General features: G+C 34.9%; 1 protein-coding gene across 1 annotated transcript in view; it reads left to right on the forward strand.

Annotated features, from left to right (window-relative positions):
* Window positions 1-3,128: 3,128 nt before the first annotated feature.
* LOC126881375 (serine/threonine-protein kinase BRSK2) overlaps window positions 3,129-24,216 on the forward strand; it is a 119,762-nt gene continuing 98,674 nt past the window's right edge. The window contains exons 1-3 of the mRNA XM_050645613.1: window positions 3,129-3,330; window positions 3,385-3,525; window positions 19,822-19,988. Coding sequence (XP_050501570.1) covers window positions 3,129-3,330; window positions 3,385-3,525; window positions 19,822-19,988 — 510 coding nt within the window. The remainder of the gene's footprint in view (window positions 3,331-3,384; window positions 3,526-19,821; window positions 19,989-24,216) is intronic.

Here is a 24,216-nt window from a genome sequence, read left to right on the forward strand (position 1 = left end):
CCTACTTAGTTGTCTCATCTTTATTTCAGCCAGCTTTATCAGCCATCATTTGTGTTGGGTCACAAATATTACATATCTATAATATCTATTGCCAATACAAAGGACAAAACATACCTTCTGTATTTTGGATTGCCTATCTTTGCTTCATCAATTCAAGTACACCTCATTGATGATTGCGGGTTTTCAAATTCGCCCCTTTTTTACATTTTGGATAATTTATTCTCACATTTTGATACTATTTTTATACTCACACTATTTTTATAATTCCAACACACTGATGTTAGCTGTTATCATTGCTTGTACCTTAAACAACTTTAAATTTAGTGGCTGCGTAACCAACATTTCATAAAACTTCAAGAGTCAATGACAACTGTTGTCCTGACATCAGACCGATTCGCTTTTGAAATCTCATCTCTTAGTTGCCTGTTGCCTGTCACCTCTTGCAACATAATAACCTAATTGTTACCTATTGACCCACTTACCACGTGTGGGAGTCATATCCCTAATAACACAAAACATTCCAGGAATGTTCCTAGAAGGTACACACAGGACATTGAAAACATTCCTGGAATGTCCCCAAAAGCACACGAACGTCCCTGGAAAGTCCCAGGAAAGTGCTGTGTCAGCATTTTAAACATTCCTTGAATGTCTTGTTGGAACATTCCATGAATGTCTACGAATGTTCTTTGAACATTCACAGTATATTGTTTAGACTGAATGTCTTGTTGAAACATTCCATGAATGTTCTTAGGACATTCAAAGTATATTTTTTAGACATTCTCTGAAATATATCGTCAGTGATGTGACAATATGTTTTTTCATGAGTTTTGCAGGAGACGAAAAACATTTTTTACGGTCACCTCCTGTTTTCATACGTAAGTTTTGACTTGTTTTGTAGTAAATAGATAGTTGAATTTACTACAAAACAAATCAAAAAATATATGAAAACACAAGGTGGCCCAAACAAGTTTTTCATCTCCTACAAAATTCATGAAAAAGCAGATAGGAGGTATTGTCACATCACCGACGATATACCAGAAGTACAGTAGGAAAAATGAAAGAATACCCATGAACGAACATATAAAACACGCTGTATTTTCCTGTCACCGTGTCACACAAAAAACTGGTCAGCACAAGTACATGTAATAATTATTGTTACTTGCACTGGACAATTTTCTTTGTGACACGGTGACAGGAAAATACAGCGTGTTTTATATGTTCCTTCATGGGTATTCTTTCATTTTTCCGACTGTATATGTAGCCATACCAAATAATACATCCTTGATAAATATAAACATTTTTATTGCACAAAATCTTGTCATATATTTTTTTCCATAATCATCACTACGATGACGATTCAGTGTATTGAATTGTTCATTAGAATTACAATCTGGTCATAACTCTGACCAATGAGCAATTTTAATTTAACCTAAATTACTACTGTTCCTTAAAATGAAGAGCTTACCCATAGCGTCTCTTATCTAATCTAACAGGCACACAAGCACTATGCTCTGCTTTTCTAACCGCACTATTCTAACATACACATGCACACAAGCATTATGCTCTGCTTTTCACTATCACTCAAACTAGTTCAAAAGGTTTTGTCCTCTTCAATCTTCTAGTTTGCCCAGTAGTATTCAGGAGCTGGATTTCCTCAATATTCTTGTAGGTACTTACGAAGTTGTTGCTTGTGGCTTCCAACTTTACTCCAACTTTAAAAACAAATCCAGCTGTAAAATATTTATGTGCCTGAAGGCTTTTGTATGCTTTCATCTATAATATCTATAATAGTAATTTGGTGGAATGCACTTTATGGTAAAATCCAATTCTGACTGAATTGTATATGAATCTAAATCCCCAATTATTTTCAGCTTCAATAAATATCTAAAACAATAAAAGAAATAATGTTATTGCTTGCAAAATTCATCAATATTGATAAATATCAGAGAAAAATGAACATTGATAAAAATTGTTTGCCTTACCTTTCTCCAAACATCTGGTATCTCCAATAATAATTTCCTTCAATAATCACTTTGCAGTGTGGTAAAGTTTATAAAGTTCACAAAATACAGCAAACGAAATCCAAATGAATCCAAAATATGACGATAAACAGTGAAATGATGAAATGAAATGATATTACTAACATAACCTCTGTAACCTGTATGTATGCCATGCCAACCAGAACCAGAAGTCACGTGGTTTGGATTGCCTAAATACATATACACGCGCAGCAAATTTGAAAATGAATGCAAATTGAATAGTAAATGGCCTCTCTTAAAATATAGGACATTAATAGTATGTTCATAGAATGTCTTGTGGTAACATTCCACGAATAACTTAATCAGATATTCACCGAATGTTCCTTGAATGTCCAGTACATTTAAACATTAATAGAACTTTGATAGTACATTCCTGGAATGTTTTGTGTTGTTAGGGATGTTGCCCTAGGGCCGTAGCCATAGGAAATTTATCCATCCTTTGGATTTTGCCATGTTTGTATCTATATAAGACTTTTAGTCTGTTTTTGAAAGGCTTTGACGTTTGTATTTTTTGGTTGGCTCACCAGTTGTAAGTATAACCAAACTTTGCTTTTACGGTGGTCATCATTTTAACTTTAACATTTTTCTTTAATTAGTATGGTTATAATTATTTTAGGTAACACTGATGATGCTCTTGTTACAGAGCGAAAACGTTTTGTTTCTATGTTTATAGCCCTATAGGGGCTTTTTAAAATAAGATACCTTTTACCAAGACAAAGTTTTTTATTAAATTTTACATATATAACCACTTCTTAAAAAAATAGTGTTTTATACTAATATGTTCAAACTAATATGTATTTTTGTTTTAGTAATAAATATTAAGGCTGATTCTCATTAGACGTGCAAGGAACCGGCAAGGCACGTGATCGGCAAAGATTGTTTCGAAAAGAGCGTCGCATGCCTGGCACGCATAGTGTGAATTACATCCCTTGCAGTGCATAAGATTTTATGTAAAATGTATCTTGCCGAGCCGATGCCTTGCCCATGCCGAGCACTTGCCTTGCATTATAATGAGAATCAGCCTTTAATTTGAGCTCATTCTTTAAACCTTTTTGTAATAAATGCACGGATTGTTTGTTTTTAGCGGGAATGTCATCTCCAGTTAGCCAGCGTCCTTCATCCCACCACACTCATCGAAGCTCCACTCACGTTTCTTCGAATACACATGTGACTGTGACGCCCCCTCCAGCCACCCCGACTCACCATCGAGCTAATAGCAGCGGTGGCGCACCTGTGAGTTCCGGTATGTCGTTAACTTCACCGGAAAGTGACACCACCAGCCTGGTGACGGGTCAGTATACATCAGAAACGAGTCATTCGGTTTCATACAAGGATTTTGTTAAAGGTCCTTCGATTCTTACACCTATGACGCCACCTGGATCCCCGCACTCCAGTACGACTAGCCATCACTGGCGATCGAGGCTGACTACGATTAAGAATAGCTTTTTAGGATCTCCCAGGTTTCATAGAAGGAACAAATTACAAGGTAAGATATGTACACCCAGAACATAATTTACTGCCTCGTAAGTATCAAGGATTAAAATATGGTTTTAGAAGAGGAAATAATTCAAGCATAATATACCTATACATATTAGGAATTATAATATGAAGATATTTTTTTTAAATGATATCCCAATTTATTACAATCTGTCGTTTTTTACAAAGTAATAAGCATTAAGTAATATTTATGGCGGCTAAACTATTGACATATGACGAACATATCCATTAATATGCCTCTATTAATGTTAGTATATTAAACTATTATTGGTTCTGGGAAAACATGAATCAGAACTACACTTTTTTTTGCTCACCTGCATCAAGTTCCTTGGGTGTTCCTGCAATCGGTCCTTGTATTTTTTTATTCGATCTGTAATTTCTTCCTTTACAGGTAAGTTATTTCCGGACTGGGACGTTTCGCCATCGCCGTTTCGCCGTCGCCGTTTCGCCGTCGCCATTTCGCCGTCGCCGTTTCGCCGTCGAGCCACTTCGCCGTCGGCCGTTTCGCCTTCGAGCCAGTTCGCCGTCGGCCGTTTCGCCGTCGCCATACCGGCATTGGTTAAGTTTACAAGAACGTGATAACATACTAACTTTTTTTATACTAAATGTCAGTGTAAATAAAATGCTGATGTTGGTACCTAAACCAAGTTATATTTTCGTATTCAACTATACATTGTTTTCGTCTGAAAAATAAAGTATTTACAGTATTAAAAATATGACTATTATCAGATTCCCGAAAAGAAACAATATTGAGAAAAAGGATTTCAATTTCAATTGTTTTTACTGTATCAAAAATAAAAAACTTCATTATGCAAAAGTGTTCGAAATATAATCGTTCGAAAACCATTCAAAACTTATATACAAGTAATGGCGACGGCGAAATGGCTCGACGGCGAAACGGCGACGGCGAAATGGCTCGACGGCGAAACGGCGACGGCGAAATGGCGACGGCGAAACGGCGACGGCGAAATGTCCTAGACCCAGTTATTTCTGCATCTCGATGTACGTCGTTGTTGGTGATATACCAAAGTATATTTAAAATCATCCTTAGTATTTTGGATTGTATAATATCCTCCTCTATTTATATTAGTTGTTATGTAATGTTATACAAGAATAAAAATCCGCTAAACGCCGTAAAAATGAGTGGCGCATACAATATTCCAGCTACAAAAGATCTGATATGAAAGGCCGTAAAATCCACACCCTTGGACCAGAATGGATGGTTTACATATGAATGGGTGAGTGTTTTCCTGAACTTTAAGATGGGAGTTGGCCCAATTTTCAATTCAGTCAGATTTAGAAAATCGAAAATTTCGTGTATATATACAATATATAGTGTCGCGTGTAGGGGGTGTAGGTGTGCGCCACTGGCGAGAACTGCCGTTCTCTGGTAATATAGTTATGTCAGTTCATATTTTATTAGTTGTCAAAACATAATTATTGAAATGTCCTACTTATTCCATCTGAAGATATAATAAAATGGCTAAAACGTCATATAAAATATATATAAATAAAGATATAATAAATTGGTATGGTAGTGTATTATGCCCGATTCATTCCTAAGGCTTCAACTAAAACGTACCCTCTACGGAAACTTTTACAGAAAAGAGCAAATTTTTTTTGGAATAATTCATGTGAAACAACTTTCAACAAATTAAAAGAGGAAATTGCGAGTGATCATGTTTTGATTCCATATGATCCAAGTTTGCCCGTAGTATTAGCTTGTGATGCAAGTCCAACCAGGGCCGTAACTACGATGTTGGGGGCCCCTACCAGCGCAAGGGGGTCCGGAAAAATGTTTGAATTTAACCCCTTGAAAACGCATTTTCCCTCCTGTGTGAACACCACACTCTCTTCTTTATTTTTTTCAGCATGTCCTGCAATAATTATATAAAATTAGCAGCGCTAATGAATACATCTTCATCTGTATCTGACATTGTGGACGGATCAACAACGAATGCGTTCGTTCGCTTCAATGTAAATGGTCTTACTTTGTAGCGAACAAATAACCAAGCGAACTACCAAGCGAACTACCAAGCAAACGTAAATGCTCTTATCCAATTCATAGTTTTCCAAGTTTTAAAGTCTACAGACTGGCCGGTCCATTGAACCTGAGGAAGAGGAAAATACTCTGGCGGTTCATCCTGCACTGTTCCAAGGAAGCTTTTCCTGGATTTTAGTCGCTTTCGTGGTGTTCGAGCTTTGTGTAGGGCATGCCGCTCGTCCGCAATCTGTTTGATTTTCTCTATGTGCTCTGAAACGCCTCTGCGTGTTGAGGGTTCTGCAAAACCCGCTGCTTTATATAAGCTTGAGAGTGGTGTTGGTTTTATGCACTCCGTTACTATCCTGCATGTTTCATTTAGCGCAGTATTGACTTGTTTAGCGTGGGTAGATCTGCCCCAGACTGGGCACGCATATTCAGCAGTTGAGAAACACAGTGCCTATGCCGTTGTCCTTAAGACGCCAGAACATGCACCCCATTTACTTCCCGTTAGCTTTTTGAGTATGCTGTTCCTAGTTGTTACTTTCCCTCTCGTTTTTTATGCAATGTTGTTGTAGGTAAGGGACCGGTCCAGAGTTACTCCAAGATATATAGATTAGTCTGTGTGCTCTAGTATATTACCATTCCACACAATTTGGAGTTTTCGCTTGGCTTCCTTTGCGCGAAGGTGGAAGGCGCAGACTTGTGTTTTAAAGGGATTGGGTCTCAGGGAATTTTGCAGATAGTACTTTGTCATTGTATTTAAGGTAGTTTCGAGCATCTCCTCCACTTCTTCAAAGCTATTTCCTTGAGCACATATTGCGAGATCGTCAGCATAGAGGAAATGCTTGGTTTCAGTCGGCGTAGGTTGGTCGTTTATATATATATTGAAAAGCATTGGTGCTAAAACACTTCCCTGTGGCAGGCCGTTCTTTTGGACCCTCCACCTACTTACTTTGCCCTCCAGCACAACGAAAAAACGTCTGTTTTGCAGTAAGGAATATACGACCTTACCCAGATGGTGGTCATTGAGAGTGTCGTATAATTTGCGGAGTAATGTTTTGTGCCTTACTGTGTCATAGGCTGCTGTCAAATCTACGAAAGCAGCCCCTGTTATAAGTTTTTCTTCAAAGCCCTCTTCAATGTGTTCTGTTAGTGCGAGGACTTGACCGGTGCAAGATTTGCCGGGTCTGAATCCTCCTTGTTGTGGGATGAGGTGCTTGTCGACATTTTTTTCTTTCTGACGAGGATGAGCCTCTCATATTGTTTGAAAAAGTGACACAACAGCGAAATAGGTCTGTAGCTACTGGGATTTTCTGGGTCCTTTCCTGGTTTTAACAAGGCTATCACTTTAGATTTTCTCCATGATTTTGGAATTTTGCAGTCTTTGCAGCACGTGTTGTAAAGTTGCAAGATCCAGTTTTTTGCTCCTTGGCCTAGATGCTTTATTTGTTCACTGTATATATCATCCACACCTGCAGCTTTCCCGTTTTTTAACCTGTTCATACCGTCGTGGAGTTCTTTTAGTGTAAAAAGAGTTCCTAGGTGGTTTGTCTCCTGATTCAATCCTCTTCTAGTATATGGCCCTGTATATGTGTTCTTGATTCTTCCATTCATAAGGAGTTGAGTAGCAACTTGGTTTGCTGTAACCTTGCAAGGTGGTTTATGTTCTTTTGGGTTACCGCTAAGTTTTTTTACAAGGTTCCATGCTATTTTGCTACTATGTGTCATGTCCATTTTTCCAAGGTTTCAACCCACTTTTCCTTTCTGGCTTGACTCAGGTTTCTAGGACTGCTCTGCAGTCAACCGTTTCTTGGCTAAAAGGGTCAGTGGAATAGAGGGTTTCGTACGCTCTCATTAGTCCTTTGGACTCGTTGGACATCCCGGGAACATATTGTTGCCTACATCCTCTGGGTATAGCTTTTCTAGACACATGTTTTATTACTTCTACAAATTTTTCGTAGTTCTCTACTTTTGGCTCAAGACGTAGCAGCTCAGAATCTTGTATGTCTGCATACTTTTGCCAGTTTGCCTTTTTGAAGTTAAATCTCCTTCTGATTGGAATAGTTTGAGGTCTATTGAGGACAATTGAAAAGATGTTTATATCAATTGGTCTATGCTGAGTTTTGGGTATGGGGCCATGTACTACTTTGGTACATCGGTCTTCGAGGTTATTACTTGAGAAACAGATATGCGGGTTATATCCCCTTTTCCAAACTTTGCTCTGAAAATATGGCGGAGTTTAGGATCGTGGATTTGCGCGAGGCCACTCGTTTCAGCCCATGCTTCTACTGCGTCTCCATTCGCATCCGAATTTGCATAGCCCCAGAATAATATGTGACTGTTAAAATCTCCCAGTATAAGCTGATTCGGTTGTGATTGGAAGTCAGTTGGGGGTGAAAATATAAAAGGCTCGTTTGGGGGCTTGTATACCGAGGTTATTGTGCATTTTCCGATCTCAATGCTTAAAACAAAGTAGCTGGGCCTGGGGCCCCTGTTCCGGTTGCATTTTAATTTTTATTTCGCCAAAATAATTAATTTCCTCAGCAACAATTATTTATATAAAAAAACTAAGTTTTCAATCTAATAGCACATAAAACAACATCCAAAAATGTCATTCTACATCCTACCAGACTGAAAATAATGGGAACCTTCTCTGGTAACACCTCCGAGGCTTCTACAATTTGCAAGCCATAACGGATGCTGAGACTAAGGAAGATGAGGGAATTTTACAATTTATAATTCACGTCCCATCTGCTCAGCGCGGTAAAGTTCCAACGAGAACGGTTCCCTTCGTACTTCAATGGGAGTAAACACAAATCAAAAATGAGTAACCATTTTCAATTTCGTTGCAACACGAAACTACAGCCGCATCATTATTCCAGTTTAATCAGAGAGTGCAGCAAGCACCTCTACCGGTTTCGAAACTTATTAGTCTCCCATCAGGAGGCACATATACTGCTCTCTCTGACCCAACTAGGACAAACCCCGGCGTGCAGTCACGGATTGCAACGAACGAAATGGCATGGATGCCCTAGCGGCAACTGCTATCAAAAAACTAAGTTTTCAATCTAATAGCACATAAAACATGACATGTAGAATGACATTTTTGGATGTTGTTTTATGTGCTATTAGATTGAAAACTTAGTTTTTTGATAGCAGTTGCCGCTAGGGCATCCATGCAATTTCGTTCGTTGCAATCCGTGACTGCACGCCGGGGTTTGTACTAGTTGGGTCAGAGAGAGCAGCATATGTGCCTCCTGATGAGAGACTAATAAGTTTCGAAACCGGTAGAGGTGCTTGCTGCACTCTCTGATTAAACTGGAATAATGATGCGGCTGTAGTTTCGTGTTGCAACGAAATTGAAAATGGTTATTCATTTTTAATTATTTATTTTACGAACGGTCTCGAGGGCCCCAGCTTAGCCCGGGTCCCCTCTTCCAATGGCATTTTAGGTTTTATTACACCGAAATAACTAATTTCCTGACTAGTAATTTAAATTTTTATGGTAAGGTCTCGGGGGTCCCAGCTTAGCTCAGGCCTCAGGGCCCCTGTTCTGTTCCAATTGCATTTTAGTCGAAAAGACTAATTTCCCCAGTGAAAAATCAAGACTTTATGTTGCTATCTTTTTAAAATTGTGTCATTTGAAAATATTTCGTTGATATCGGCTTTTAAAGTGCATATTTTTATTTTCCTCGTTAAAATCTATGCACGGCCAACCAAAAGGGGCCTCTGCGGGGCCCCCCTTGGCCGGGGGCCCCGGGGCACTGCCTTCTTCAATGGTAGTTACGGCCCTGAGTCCAACAGGTGTTGCAGGGGTACTATCTCATGTTATTGATGGAATCGAAAGCCCTATCGCATTTGCTTCAAGATGTCTTACCAAATGTGAACAAAATTATAGTCAGTTAGACAGAGAAGCACTTGCAATTATGTTTTGGGTAAATCACTCCTTCATGTATCTTTTTGGGCGTAAGTTTAAACTCATCACTGATAACAGCCCTCTAACGAGAATTTTTCATCAAAATACAAAATTACCTTCAATGACTTCTGCTAGACTACTTCGATATGCATCATTTTTATCAGGATTTGACTACGAAGTAGAATATAGAAAATCTTCCGATCACGTTAACGTCGACTGTTTTTCTAGAGCTTCTATCAATCAACCTTCATCTTCTTTGGAAAAAATGCTCAACGAAGAAATTAAATGTATCTGTCATGGATTAATAAAAGAAATTTCAACATAAGATCCAACCTATCAAAATATCAAAGATGCCACAGACAAAGATCCTATTTTATCAAGAATTAAATCTGTTTTAAAATCACAAAATCAAAATGAACATGATTTCGCTTTAGAAGACGAGATCCTTTTTAAATGTCAGAGAATTGTTATTTCAACTCAACTCCAACGGCTGGTCCTATCAGAACTTCACAGAACTCACATAGGCATTACAAAGATGAAACAACTTGCAAAAAAGTATTGCTATTGGAAAAACATAGACAAAGACATTGAAATTATGGTCCAGTCATATCAACATTGCGCTGAAATTCGAAAATCACCTTCAAAAGCTCCAATACACCACTGAGATACTCCAACAGAAAATTGGGACCGCATCCATATTGATTATGCGGGTCCATTCCAAGGTTTTTATTTTTTTGTTGTGGTTGACGCTAAATCATGATGGGCTGAAATCAAAGTTCTTAGGGATGCGTCAACATCCGAAAAAACCATCGATCTTCTGTTAGAGATATGTATCAACATTGCGCTGAAATTCGAAAATCACCTTCAAAAGCTCCAATACACCACTGAGATACTCCAACAGAAAATTGGGACCGCATCCATATTGATTATGCGGATCCATTCCAAGGTTTTTATTTTTTTGTTGTGGTTGACGCTAAATCATGATGGGCTGAAATCAAAGTTCTTAGGGATGCGTCAACATCCGAAAAAACCATCGATCTTCTGTTAGAGATATGTTCTACTCACTGATATCAAGTTATGGTGTCAGACAACGCAACAATTTTTGTAAGTGATCAATTTAAAAATTTTTCAAAAACCCATGGTATTTTTCAATAGTTTATTGCTCCTGGTCATCCTGCTACAAAGGCTTAGCCGAAGGAAACGTTAAATCCCTAAAAATGAGACTAAAAGCTATGTCTACTGATCGGTTACCCATGAATAGAGGTCGGGAAATATGCACTTAAAAGACCCTAAAATATGCATGCAAATATGCACAAAAAACAGTTGAAATATGCACTTAACTATGCTTTTATGCATTTAATGCATGTAAATAAACAACACGGTAATCCTTGTTTTGAAGGTATTTAATTATTTATTTGATGCCAATGGACTGTCGAGGCATTTAAGCTAAATAAAAAAAATATTTATTTTATGCTAAAGTCATAAAAAATATTTATTGAAATTTCTATAACCTACATCATATATTCATTTATTCTTTATATTTATCATCATTCTTTATTCTTTATTATTACAATTATTATTAAAACTGTACATTATTAAACGTTTTCTAAATTTTCTACAGAAAAACAGCCCTAGGTACCTATATCTGATTGTAATTGTTTAAGGGGGGGGGGGGGTATAGTATTTTTGTTTATTTTTTTCGATTTCTTTTTATTGGCTTATTTGATTGTAAATATTTTCAAGAGTATACCATTAAAATTTATGGTATATTTATACATTAAAATATACAAAAATTTTCTTATAGTCTAAGAGCTAGTGAACCCTCCGACTAACGGTCGTCCTGTAAGGCTAGAAATTTTTCTAATGATAATTCATAACACCAAGGCTAAAAATCATGACCTGGCAGGCATCAGCGGTGCACGTGTATCTACCAGGTGAATCGAAAAGTGCAAATTTAGGGGGTAAAATAAACTTTCTCCTGTAAGGTTTAAATTTAAGTATGTGTTTGAGTAAGTCATTTAGAAGAAATGTGTACAATGACAGGCGATTCTGAAGAGCATAAGACCTTGCCAGGCGAGGGGAAAGATTAGGGGTTTTTCCTAAAATTCTTCTTTTTGCATCGAACAATTTTTTTTTGGGTTTTTTTTAATCATTTCAAACAGAAAAGGTCTTTAGTGATTTTTCTCTTAAGTTAATAGTTTTTGTTATATAAGCGATTGAAAATTTTAAAAATTGGGAAATCGGCCATTTTTAACCCTAAATCGGACATTTATCTAAAAATTTCAAAGTTGCCAAGGTAGGAAGATATTCTTTAAACATTGATTGATGAAATCCCAAAGAGTTTTTTGCAATACAATATCGGAAACGCCTTTGTCTTTTAATTGCTAATCAAGCGGGCGCGACACTGTTGTATAAGTGAGGACGTTTGAGTTGGCATAAATTCATTATCTCGAGAACTGGCAAATTTCAAGATAAATCCTCAGACAGGTCGAATTTTATTTTTAAATTAGGACTTTTTGGCATATATATAATACTAGTGACGTCATCCATCTGAGCGTGATGACGTAATCGATGATTTTTTTTAAATGAGAGTAGGGGTTGTGTGATAGCTCATTTGAAAGATTATTTAATTCTCTATTCAGTAATATAAACATTAACATAATTATTTATACAGGGTGTACAAAAAAATTTTTTCTTCTATTTGTCACATTTAATCAAAGTTAACTTAATAAAAAAAAATTTTTGTACACCCTGTAAAAATAAATATGTTAATGTTTATATTAGTGAATAGAGAATTAAATAACCTTTCAAATGAGCTATCACGCAGCCCATACTCTCATTTAAAAAAATAATCGATTACGTCATCACGCTCAGATGGATGACGTCACTAGTATTATATATATGCCAAAAAGTCCTAATTTAAAAATAAAAATCGACCTGTCTGAGGTTTTCTCTTCAAATTTGCCCATTCTCGAGACAATGAATTTATGCAAACTCAAACGTCCTCATTTATACTACAGTGTCGCGCCCGCTTGATTAGCAATTTAAAAAACAAAGGGGTTTTCGATATTGTATTGCAAAAAACTCTTTGGGATTTCATCAACCAATGTTTAAAGAATATCTACCTACCTCGGCAACTTTGAAATTTTTAGATAAATGTCCGATTTAGGGTTAAAAATGGCCGATTTCGCAATTTTTAAAATTTTCAATCGCTTATATAACAAAAACTATTAACTTAAGAGAAAAATCACTAAAGATCTTTTCTGTTTGGAATGATTCAAAAAACCTAAAAAAATTGTTCGATGTAAAAAGAAGAATTTTAGGAAAAACCCCTAATCTTTCCCCTAGCCTGGCAAGGTCTTATGCTCTTCAGAATCGCCTGTCATTGTATACATTTCTTCTAAATGACTTACTCAAACACATACTTAAATTTAAACCTTACAGGAGAAAGTTTATTTTACCCCCTAAATTTGCACTTTTCGATTCACTTGGTAGATACACGTGCACCACTGATGCATGCCAGGTCATGGTTTTTAGCCTTGGTGTGCTATGAATTATCACTAGAAAAATTTCTAGCCTTACAGGACGACCGTTAGCCGTCACTAGCTCTTAGACTATTAGTATTATATTGACAAAACTACATTTTTTTAAACGCGTTTTCTGAAAAACATGTTTTTTTGAGGCGGTGTACATCATAACTCAAAAAGTAATGCACCAATCTTTCTGAAATTTTGCACACTTCTTTTTTAGATATTTTATTAGGTAGTCGAGTTTTTGCTTATTTTAATTTTTTTTTGTTTATATTACCATTTTTCTCTTTACCGAACACACTTTTTTTTGTTTTTTTTTCGATTTTTTCACTTTAAAGTTATACCATGAATTTAAAAATCAATATAATCATAAAAACTCGACATCACTACCTCAAAAAACTCTTAAACTAAAATAATCTTTTTGGTTTATATATTTCAAATGATTCTGTCCGAAGATATGGTGTACACCGCAAATCATCTTCTTTTTAGGATCATCTACTTAAAAATGACGCCTCTGCTTCATTTTTTAATATTTTTCAATAAAAATTTAACTGAATAATTTCAAGTGTTGTTCTTTAAGATATCCTTTTACCCATTTAATTAAATCCTACCACTTTCAAGGGAAAACGTTTTAAAATTATGCAAAAAAAGTAGAATTAGCTATACCCCCCCCCCTTAAGCATACACGGAAAAAGTTCTTTCTACTTCACATGAAGTTAAAGAAGCTAACTTAAAATATTGTTTAATTGAGGGTTCTACCTATAAAATTAAAATATCTTCACATTTCCCCATCATAATAATATTTTTTTTTATTATTTTGTGATATTCCTCATTTTTCTTTAACGCCGTGCAGAATTTTTGATACACTTTGTTGGTTTCACCAAGGTGTTTAATTATTTCATTTAATGAATTGATAATTTCAATACTTTGGTCTAAAGAAATGTTTCGCTTTTCTAATTTAGTAATTGGCTAAGCAATATTTACAAAATTGGTTTGGATATGTGTCAAATTACTTTTTAATAACGGTTTTTTTTAAAACATCCACATATTTTTCATAGCACCTGAGTTACGTCTACATCGAAACTACAAATTGATCTCTCCAATTCCTTCAAAATATCGGTTATGAAATTTACAGAATTTAACCATGTTCTCCATCTAGTTATCACAGGTTCAGGTGGTAAAGGCACATTAGGTAAACGATCTTTATGTACCTATACTCGCAGAAGGGCTTTCAAAAATATGTTTTTATTTTTGGTAGAAGGGTATTGACCATTGAAAATTCCATCCTTACAATTTGTAGCCTCCTGCTACTCTATTTGTAGCAGAAGCGTGCTCTAGACAAGTAATAAATTTGAAAAAATATATTTAAATGTTGTCCACTTTTGGTCATATGGCGCAGCATCACCTAACAATAACAAAATGTTTTCACTAACAAAATGTGACTGCATTGCATATTGTAGAGTCTCCTTCGTCTCCTTTATTCGTCGCCTAATAAATAATTATAAAAGGCAGAGAAAGGATGTTTAGGCCAATCAAGTTAGGTTTTTACTTGACATAACGGAAAAGACGAGGTATGACAGTTGAAATCTGTAGTACAAGATATTACAAAAATACTACCATCTTGGGATTCATAAATTTTTTAGTGGAACAGTTTTTAAATAAACAATCAAAACGTCAAACTTAGTTTTTTGCTCATAACTTAAAAACTTAGGGACCGCAGACGTTCGGAAACAATTAGCGTCTCTTTGCAAAGACAATGACGTCGACTTTGCAAAGTAACAAGACACTTACTCAACACACACACTACACATTACTCCCCTGACTTAGTGATAAGTTATACAATTACGTGGCTAAAGGTTCTAGTTCTAAACCAAAGCCAGAATCAGAGAAAAAAAAACTTAAAAACTTGTTTATTTAGAGATTTGACGTCCACGGGTAACTTTTTCAGAAAAAAAAAGATACATCGAATGAGATACGCTAAATGAAAATCAGTTAATAAACAAAAAAGTTATTGCAAAACAGACGGCAAAATCGCTGTTTTTGAATATTGTTAATAACAATTTTATTATTTACTAAAATATGTTTAAATATACCTAAACTTGAGGGCATTATGGTGTGTGAATGGTGTGCAAAAAATGATCCAGATCTGTTAAATAGTTTTTGCAAAATTGAATTTGTTTATAAAATTTTTTGAAAAACGAGCTAATTTCTGAGGCTGGTCCAATTAATTTGGCTGAATGTATCTCAATAATCCGGGGCTCATTTCCTTCGTAAAGATGTATTCTAACAGCCTATGAAAAAAAAGTAAAAAAAATTACATGTACGTACACAAAATTATTTGTTAATAAATAGCAGTTTTTCAGCTTATAAACAATTACAATAATTTCGTAGAAATTAGATCAAATTAAATGGCAATAACAAATACGGAAAGCTGGTTAAAATACACAACTTCGAAAAAAATTTTTTAGGTCCTACGACCCTTGGGGTCTGAGATGGTCCCCTTTTTTGAAAAAATCACTGTTACGTTAATTAACAACACTAAGAGCTGAAATTAACCAATCTTTTATAAGAAAAGTCAATGTTTTTAACAAAATTTTTAGCAAGAAAAAATGTTAAAAATTGTTTAAACAGGAGTGTTATAAACAAAGAGTATTTTGCGTTCCGACTAAAGTAAAAAATAGTGGGCGTAGTCGACTGACTGAATCGTGGGCACGGCTGGCGAGCGTCAGCAACCCCTAAAATTACGTTATACTGACCACAAATATCAACTTTACGTTGAATGTCAAATTTTGGTCATTCCTTATGTTTTCGAGGTCACTGAATCCGAATATGGAGTATATTTTTTTCTAGAATTAGTGAAACATGTTCAAAAATCAAATTTTATGAAAAAATGCGAAAAATAAATTTTGATGATTTTTCAATTTTACCTCGCTGTATTTTTGGTCGCTGTAAATATTTCCTTTTGAAAATTTTACTGTGTCATCTTTGAAGCATTTAGATAACAATGAGATTTGTCCAAAATGATTAAACACATTAAAAGAGAAGTTGTTAATTTTTAAACATTTTGTCGTCAGATTTCGTTAGTTTCATGTTTACTTAAAAAAGTTGAGTGACAGACTTTTTAGTTTATAATTTTAACCAATACAGCAATAAAATATGATTCATTAAGAAGTTTTCCAAAAAAAACTAATTCAAAATATGCAATAGGAAAAATGTTATGTGACTTTATAGACGAGCGGCACACTCCAATAAAGATTATTTCTCGAGATACTGACCACGGTGTGGTGAATGGCTAATTTTGGTCAAACTTTATATTTTTGATGGTGCTGAAAACGAAAATTAGGGTTGTTTTGAATTTTGCGTGGGGGAACATTGTCAAAATCGCAATTTTACTCTAAAAATAAAAAAAAATAAAATCACGTTTTTTGCGTTTAACTCGCTACAACTCAGTTCCATTTTAATATTTTTTTCTGAAATTTTTATAGTATATATTTCTCACCTTTCTGAAGACAATGGGACCTGCTTCAATATTTCTGTCTTACTATAAAAAAAGTTATAAATTGTTTGAAGTAAAAGGTGTAGATTCTTGAATTGCAAAGTTTAATCGCACAAGTTGAGTGACAAAATTTGAAATTTAGCTGTTTAATCAAGTTTATATTAAAATCTAGAGTGCAAGGAACTAAATGATTTATAGAAAAAAAAAATGGTGTAAATTTTAAGAAAAACGTGATTTTATTATTTTTTTTATTTTTAGGGTAAAATTGCGATTTTGACAATATTTTCCCATCTAAAATTCAAAATAATTCCATTTTCGTTTTCAGCACCATCAAAAACATAAAGTAAGACAAAAATTAGCCATTCACCATACCGTGGTTAGTATCTCGAGAAATGAGAGTTTTTTTGGGGGAGTGCCACTCGTCTATAAGGTCGCGTAACTTTTTTCCTGTTGCATATTTTGTCTTGAAATTTTCCAGAAAACTTCTTCATGGCCTATGTTTTATTGCTGCGTTGATTAAAATTATAAACTAAACAGTTTGTCACCCAAATTTTATAAGTTAACATGAAACTAATGAAATCTGACAAAAATTGTTTAAACAATTTTTCGACCGCGATACCTCTTGGTATCCCTGGATTTGTTATAAGGAACTTTTTTTTAGTGAGTTTGTGCACATTAAAATAATAACATTTATCTTATTTTCATTGCAAAATTATCCAAAACAAAGCAGCTAATGGGATGTATAAAACTTTTTTGAAGTGACCTTTTTATTGTTATTTTTTAAATTCATTTATTTAAAATATAATTCTACTAAATAAATGTACAACAGAATAATATTCATAAAATTCAAGTTTCTACCAATATATAATATTAAGCTTCAAATCCGGTATACTGTCAATGTTAAAACTGAGCTGCAACGGTCTAGCGAATGGTAGTGTGCAAATTTCTTCTCATTCGGCTACGCCCACTATTTTTTTTACTTTACTCGGAACGCAAAATACTCTTTGTTTATAACACTCCCGTTTAAACAATTTTTAACATTTTTTCTTGCTAAAAACTTTGTTAAAAACATTGACTTTTCTTATAAAAGATTGATTAATTTCAGCTCTTAATGTTGTTAATTAACGTAACAGTGATTTTTTCAAAAAAGGGGACCATCTCAGACCCCAAGGGACCTAAAAATTTTTTTTAGAGGTTTTGTATTTTAATCAACTTTCCGTATTTTTTATTGCCATTTAATTTGATCTAATTTCTACGAAATTATTTTAATTGTTTATAAACTTAAAAACTGCTATTTATTAACAAATAATTTTGTGTACGTACATGTAATTTTTTTTTTTACTTTTTTTTCATATGCTGTTAGTGTACATCTTAACCAAGGAAATGAGCCCCGGATTATTGAGATACATTCAGCCAAATTAACGGGACCAGCCGCAGAAATTAGCTCGTTTTTTTGCACACCATTCACACACCATAATGCCCTGAAGTGTAGGTATATTTAAACATATATTAATAAACAATAAAATTGTTATTAACAATATTCAAAAACAGCGATTTTGTCGTCCGTTTTGCAATAACTTTTTTGTTTATGAACTCATTTTCATGTAGCGTATCTCATTCGAAATATCTTTTTTTCTGAAAAAGTTAACTGTGGACGTCAAATCTCTAAATAAACAAGTTTTTAAGTTATGAGCACAAAACTAACTTTGACGTTTTGATTGTTTATTTAAAAATTGTTCCACTAAAAAATTGATGAATCCCAAGATGGTAGTCTTTTTGTAATATCTCATACTACACATTTCAACTGTTAAACCTCGTCTTTTCCGTTATGTCGAAAAACGGCTTATTTTTTACTAACTTGATTGATCTAATTACCAGAAAGTGGTTCCACGAGAATTTTCAGATTTATTGTTTAAATCTGGGACTTCTCATTTCTCTTTAAAATGCATCTATGCAAAAAATGCAAAAAAGTCTAAAAATATTCAATTTTAATAAATGCATATGCACTTACAAAATTTATCCAAAATATGCAAATATGCACTTAATATGCATTTTGCATATTTCCCCAGCTCTACCCATGAGTAAGAAAGTACAAGAAATTCTTTTAAAATATAGAGGGACACCACAAGAATCAAACTCGATGCACTACGTTCACCAAAACTTACCAGATCAGAAAATCGACCCAATGGTGCAAGACAGTTAAATGTGGGGGAGAAAGTACAAGTACAGTATTACCAAGGTAACCAGGAACTTTGGAAATTTGGCACAATTGTTAAAAAGTATGGATTGTTACATTACCAAGTCCAACTAATGATGGCTATTGTCTAAAACATCACATTGACCAAATTCGTAAAACCATGGTACCTAAAAAGAATGTGACCTTTGTAAACGAACCAGAAGTAATTATTTATGCTTAAACAAGCAGTGTGAAACATACTGCTTGTTTGTATCCACATTTTTCAATTTTAATTTTTTCATATTGTTAATTTTACATATCTGTTACAATTTTGCAATGTGTAGTCTTGTCAATTTTCTAACTGTTTTATTTATATTGAAACTGTTACGTTTTTGTTGTAGCTCATCACTTTCTCCACACTTTGTTTTATAAAAAAAACGTTTTTTCCACTCTGATTTTACTTCGTATTTGATGCTGTACTTATTGTTTTATATTTTTCTTTGCATTTATCTTTAAAAAATCTCTTTTTATCCCTGAGATAAAGTATTGCAATCCTATGTTAGCAGGCTCCATCAACGCTGATTTAAAATGATGCCAATTTTCGTTAACTTCATGTTTGTTCTGACACTTTTTTCTTGGATCAAATGCTCTAAGTCATTGTTTATTTTTATTTTATGTCATGGTGTATTCTTTTTTCGGTAAATATCCAACATCACTTTGATTATTTTTAATTATTTTTAGGTACCTAGGTAGGTAGTGTCCTCTCGCTTTTCTGGCTTTGCATGCAGAGTCACAGCCGGTTAAATCAATATGTGATGACCGCATGTGATTATCTGAATTACATCCCTAGAGAAACCCTATGGAAATCTAATATATTTTGCAGAGAAATTTGGTAATCTTGTGATTTAATGCAAATAATAGTTACAACTTAAAACATTCACATAATATTTTATAATTTTTCGTATGATTTTTTGTTTTTCCTAGGTTTATTTTTATATGTACTTATAGCGTTATTCTTACTTCTTATTTATTTAAGCCTTTTATGTATATATGGTCCTATTGTATTTTAAAAAGTAATTCTGAATATTTCAACTTCAGAATTATTTCATTCATTATCGATTAAAATTAGGTTAAGTGAAATCCAAACATTCTTTCTAATCAAATAATTTGGGGTTATTTTTAGCTTCTTCGGAAGAAGTTCATTTAACTCCGGAATCATCGCCAGAATTAACGAAAAAAAGTTGGTTTGGTAGCCTGATGACGACCGAGAAGGATGAAACGTTTACGATATTAGTTAAGGGAAAACCTCTGGCCACAGTCAAGGCTGATTTGATACACGCCTTTTTATCGGTAAGTTTATTTTTATTTGCTTTAAATTGATATCAGGAGCTTTTCCTTTTACAGTAATAAAAAATATGGAGCTTAAACGTAACAAAAATAAGAATAACGAAATGCTTTTTAAAAATAACCCAAATTTTTCCCAAAATCGGGAAGTTCACAATATAAAGTGTCTGTCTAAAGTTCAGTTCTAAATTATTTTCTGAACGACACAACTTACCATAAATATTTTAAATAACTATTTCAAGCTATCTTATCTCTTAATCATTCAAAATGGCTACCTAGATAATTTTTATTTTAAATAAGAAATTTTCTTAATGCGAAGTATTATTTCATTTGCTCCGGTGGACTCTGGGCTGAAGTGAGAATGCCAAGTAGAATTCGCCAGACGGGAGGAACATAACTGTGTCATACTGGTATCGTTCCAGGTCACCAGAAATACACGGCACTGAAATTGCTATTGAATTTACCAGAAGAGCATCAGCTACAGAATACGCCCCAGAACTACCAAACATTACCTTCTGCGTCCGGTTCCGCCGGTTTAACAGGTTTCCTTAATCCGACCCGATTTTTTGAGTAATATCGGATCGGAGTATGATTGAAAGGCTGCATAACAGGACAGATGTGTCCAAGGCTTTACGCTGCAGACTCTTTAATGTTTGATACTTTTTGGAGACTACCGAGTGACTCCAAAAACATATGGTACCTACGCATCAACTAGCTGGTACAGATTTATAGAATTCTGAAATTGGTATAATGAATGACTGAAGGGTGTACAATAAGACAATTGTACAATAAAACAACTCCTATCCAAATATCAACCTTATCTAACCGCATACTGATCTTAATTCTGATCATCCGGTTCATCCTGCTAGATAACAAGTGAGGCTCTGACGTCCGAGTGCTTGTCGGTATAAGCAATTCTCTAGTTACTGACCAACGGTTTTGGGCGGATGAGTTGATACGTAGATAGGGTAGGTAGGGTTGAGAAATCGGCGTCAAAGGCGAATGAATCAACAAATGGTCAACGGCATAAGAAAGCAGAAGTCAAAGAGGAACCACTGCATTAAAGACTCATAGTGTATCCCCGGAAAATCACCATAGAATTGACACTTCAATTATTGCAAACAGTTACTAATCATAGAAAGCGTAGGCCAAGATTCGGTAGGAGAGGAGAAACATATTTATACCACGAGGCCTTTCAGGTCGTAAACATACGAAAATCGCATAAAATAATTGAAATAAGAAAATCTAATTTTAGAATATACACAATATTACACATGTATTGTCAGAAGTCAATTTGCGGCTGGGAAACTTGACAACGCAATTCAAGGAATGAAAATAGATCTACTGGAAATCAGCGAATTGAGATGGCCAGAGTCAGGAACTTGTAAAAAGGATGATAATGTGTTTATATTATTTCGGTAATAGTACAGAAGACCCGCGTCACAAAAAAGGTGTAGGGTGTAGGTGTAGGTATATTAGTAACCTCCAAACCGAGTAAATATGTGACCAATTTCGTATTCTCGGATAGAAAAATAGTCATCATCATCATCACAATCATTACAATCCCTAGGGATTATAGCTAACGCCATTGCGTTTAAAATCCTATTATTGGGTGAGGTGGATTATTCCTCTATGTCATTTACAGCTTGCTGTGTGTCTTTGCTGCTGTCGTGACTGTTATCCAATTCTTTCTGTCCTTACACTGAAGTTTCCAGCTTTTAACATTTATTGTTCTGATATCTTCTTATACATCATCCAGCCATCTTCTTCCAGGTCTTCCTCGACACCTGGACCATAGTGGTGTCCAGTGAGTAATTCTTCTCAACATATCTGAGTGTGGGCGTCTCTGTAAATGTTCTATCTACTCTAAACGAGGAGATTTTATGTATGTGACTATATTTCCTCACCTTAATTCTTCTTCAATTTCTTTTATTCTTATTTCCCTCTCTCTTGTTACATTGCGATCCAGTATCGTTCTCATTATTCTTCTTTCAAATGTCAGAAGGCTATTTTTCTCTTTCTTGTTAATTGCTTTCATCCTATATGTAACAACAGGTCTTATTATGGTCCTATATAGATTCATCTTTGTTCTCTTACTTAGAGTCTTGCTTCTCAACAGATTTCTATTAATTCCATATGTTGTTTTGCCTTTCAGAATTCTTTCCTCTGTTTTCTCTTTTCCGGTTTTCCCTATTGTTACTCCCAAGTAGCTAAAGGTGGATGTTGTTTCAAATTTATGGTTGTGTGTGATATAGATATTTCTGAGTGTTTTATCGCCCTTCCCTATCGTCATGTATTTTGTTTTTTGCTCGTTTATCTCTAACCTTATTTTCTGTGCATCCTTATCTAATTTCTCAATTGCTCTCATAAGTGCCATCTTCGCCTTTGTTACGATGACCATATCATTTACGTATGGTGTTACTTGAAATTGATCTGTAACAATGTTCTTACTTGGAAAGTTTCTCCTTATTATTGTGGTAAGGGCAGGGCCGTAACTACCATTGGGACAACCGGGGCAGTGCTCCGGGGCCCCCGGCCAAGGGGGCCCCGTATAGGCCCTCTTTTGGTTGCCCGTGCATAGATTTTACCGAGGAAAATAAAAATATGCACTTCAAAAGCCGATATCAACGAAACATTTTCAAATGACACAATTTTAAAAAGACAGCAACATAAAGTCTTCATTTTTCACTGGAGAAATTAGTCTTTTCGACTAAAATACAATTGGAACAGAACAGGGGCCCTGAGGCCTGAGCTAAGCTGGGACCCCCGAGACCTTAACATAAAAATTTAAATTATTAGTTAGGAAATTAGTTATTTCGGTGTAATAAAACCTAAAATGCCATTGGAAGAGGGGACCCGGGCTAAGCTGGGGCCCCCGAGACCGTTCGTAAAGATATAAATAATTCTTGCTGAGGAAATTAGTTATTTTAGCGAAATAAAAATTTAAATGCAACCGGAATAGGGCCCCCAGGTCCCAGCCCAGCTACTTTGTCTTAAGTAATTTTCCCAGACCACATCTTGGTATGTGAAAGGAACCACATGGTACCACATTTTGAAAAGAAGGGTAAGGGTATTAAGATAGAATGAGCACATTAGGATCAGTCCCACCAGTACACTGACCAGCTTCACTTAGTGTGTTTGGCTCACACTGCAGTGCTTAAGGCACCTTAAAGTGCATTTACGTTTGTTTGGTAGTTCGTTTGGTTATTCGTTCGCTCCAAAGTAAGACCATTTACATTATAGCGAACGAATGCATTCGTTGATGATCCGTCCATAATGTCAGATACAGATGAAGATGTATTCATTAGCGCTGCTAATTTTATAATTATTGCAGGACATGCTGTAAAAAAAAAGAAAGAAGAGGGTGTGGTGTTCACACAGGAGGGAATATGGGGAGAAACCTTGTACCCTGTAAATGTACCTCTACCATATATTGGCTCTTAATACAGGGTTGTTCGTTAAGTGGGGTCCGAAAAAAAAATCTATCCTTAGAAAAACTCGAAATCGTCAGATTAAGATAAGGTAAATTAAGTATATGCAAAGCAGTGCATATTTCCAAAATCTGACGATTTGAACGGGTCGTAATGAAATGGGTGAGTCACCAAGTTTCACAAGAAAAAAGCGAATATTTCGAGAAATAAACGTCAGATCGAAAAACTAAAAAATACGTGCTAAATATTTTTCAAAAATCTATTGAATGATACCAAACACGACCCCCCACGGAGAGGGGTGGAGGGTAATTTAAAAGTTTAAATACAAACCCCGCGATATTTAGCGAAATGAACATCAAATCGAAAAACTGAAAAATACACGTATTCAATATTTTTGAAAAATCTATAAAATGGCACCATAGACGATTTAAAATCTTAAATAGAAATCCCCATTTTTATTGCAGATTTAGATTACTCACGTAAAAATAAGTAATTTTTATTCGAGACATTTTTTCGAATTGTGGATAGATGGCGCTATAATCGGAAAAAAGATTGTCGGAAATGAAAAATTAAATTAAAAAATACAAAGTCTCCACTAAAATAGAAAACTTCACTTATAGTCTGGGCTGATTATCGGAGAATAGGCCATTTTTGGGAAAAGTTATTTACCAGCAATTTTATTGCTGGAATCGAAGCTTATGATTATATATATTTATAATATAGGTATGCAAAGTCCGCAGATAGTGTGCTACTTTTTTTATAAACAAAATGGCGCCAGAAAATCGTGTTTTTTTTCAATTATT

This window comes from Diabrotica virgifera, chromosome 3 (assembly GCF_917563875.1).
Source record: "Diabrotica virgifera virgifera chromosome 3, PGI_DIABVI_V3a".
NCBI lineage: Eukaryota > Metazoa > Arthropoda > Insecta > Coleoptera > Chrysomelidae > Diabrotica > Diabrotica virgifera.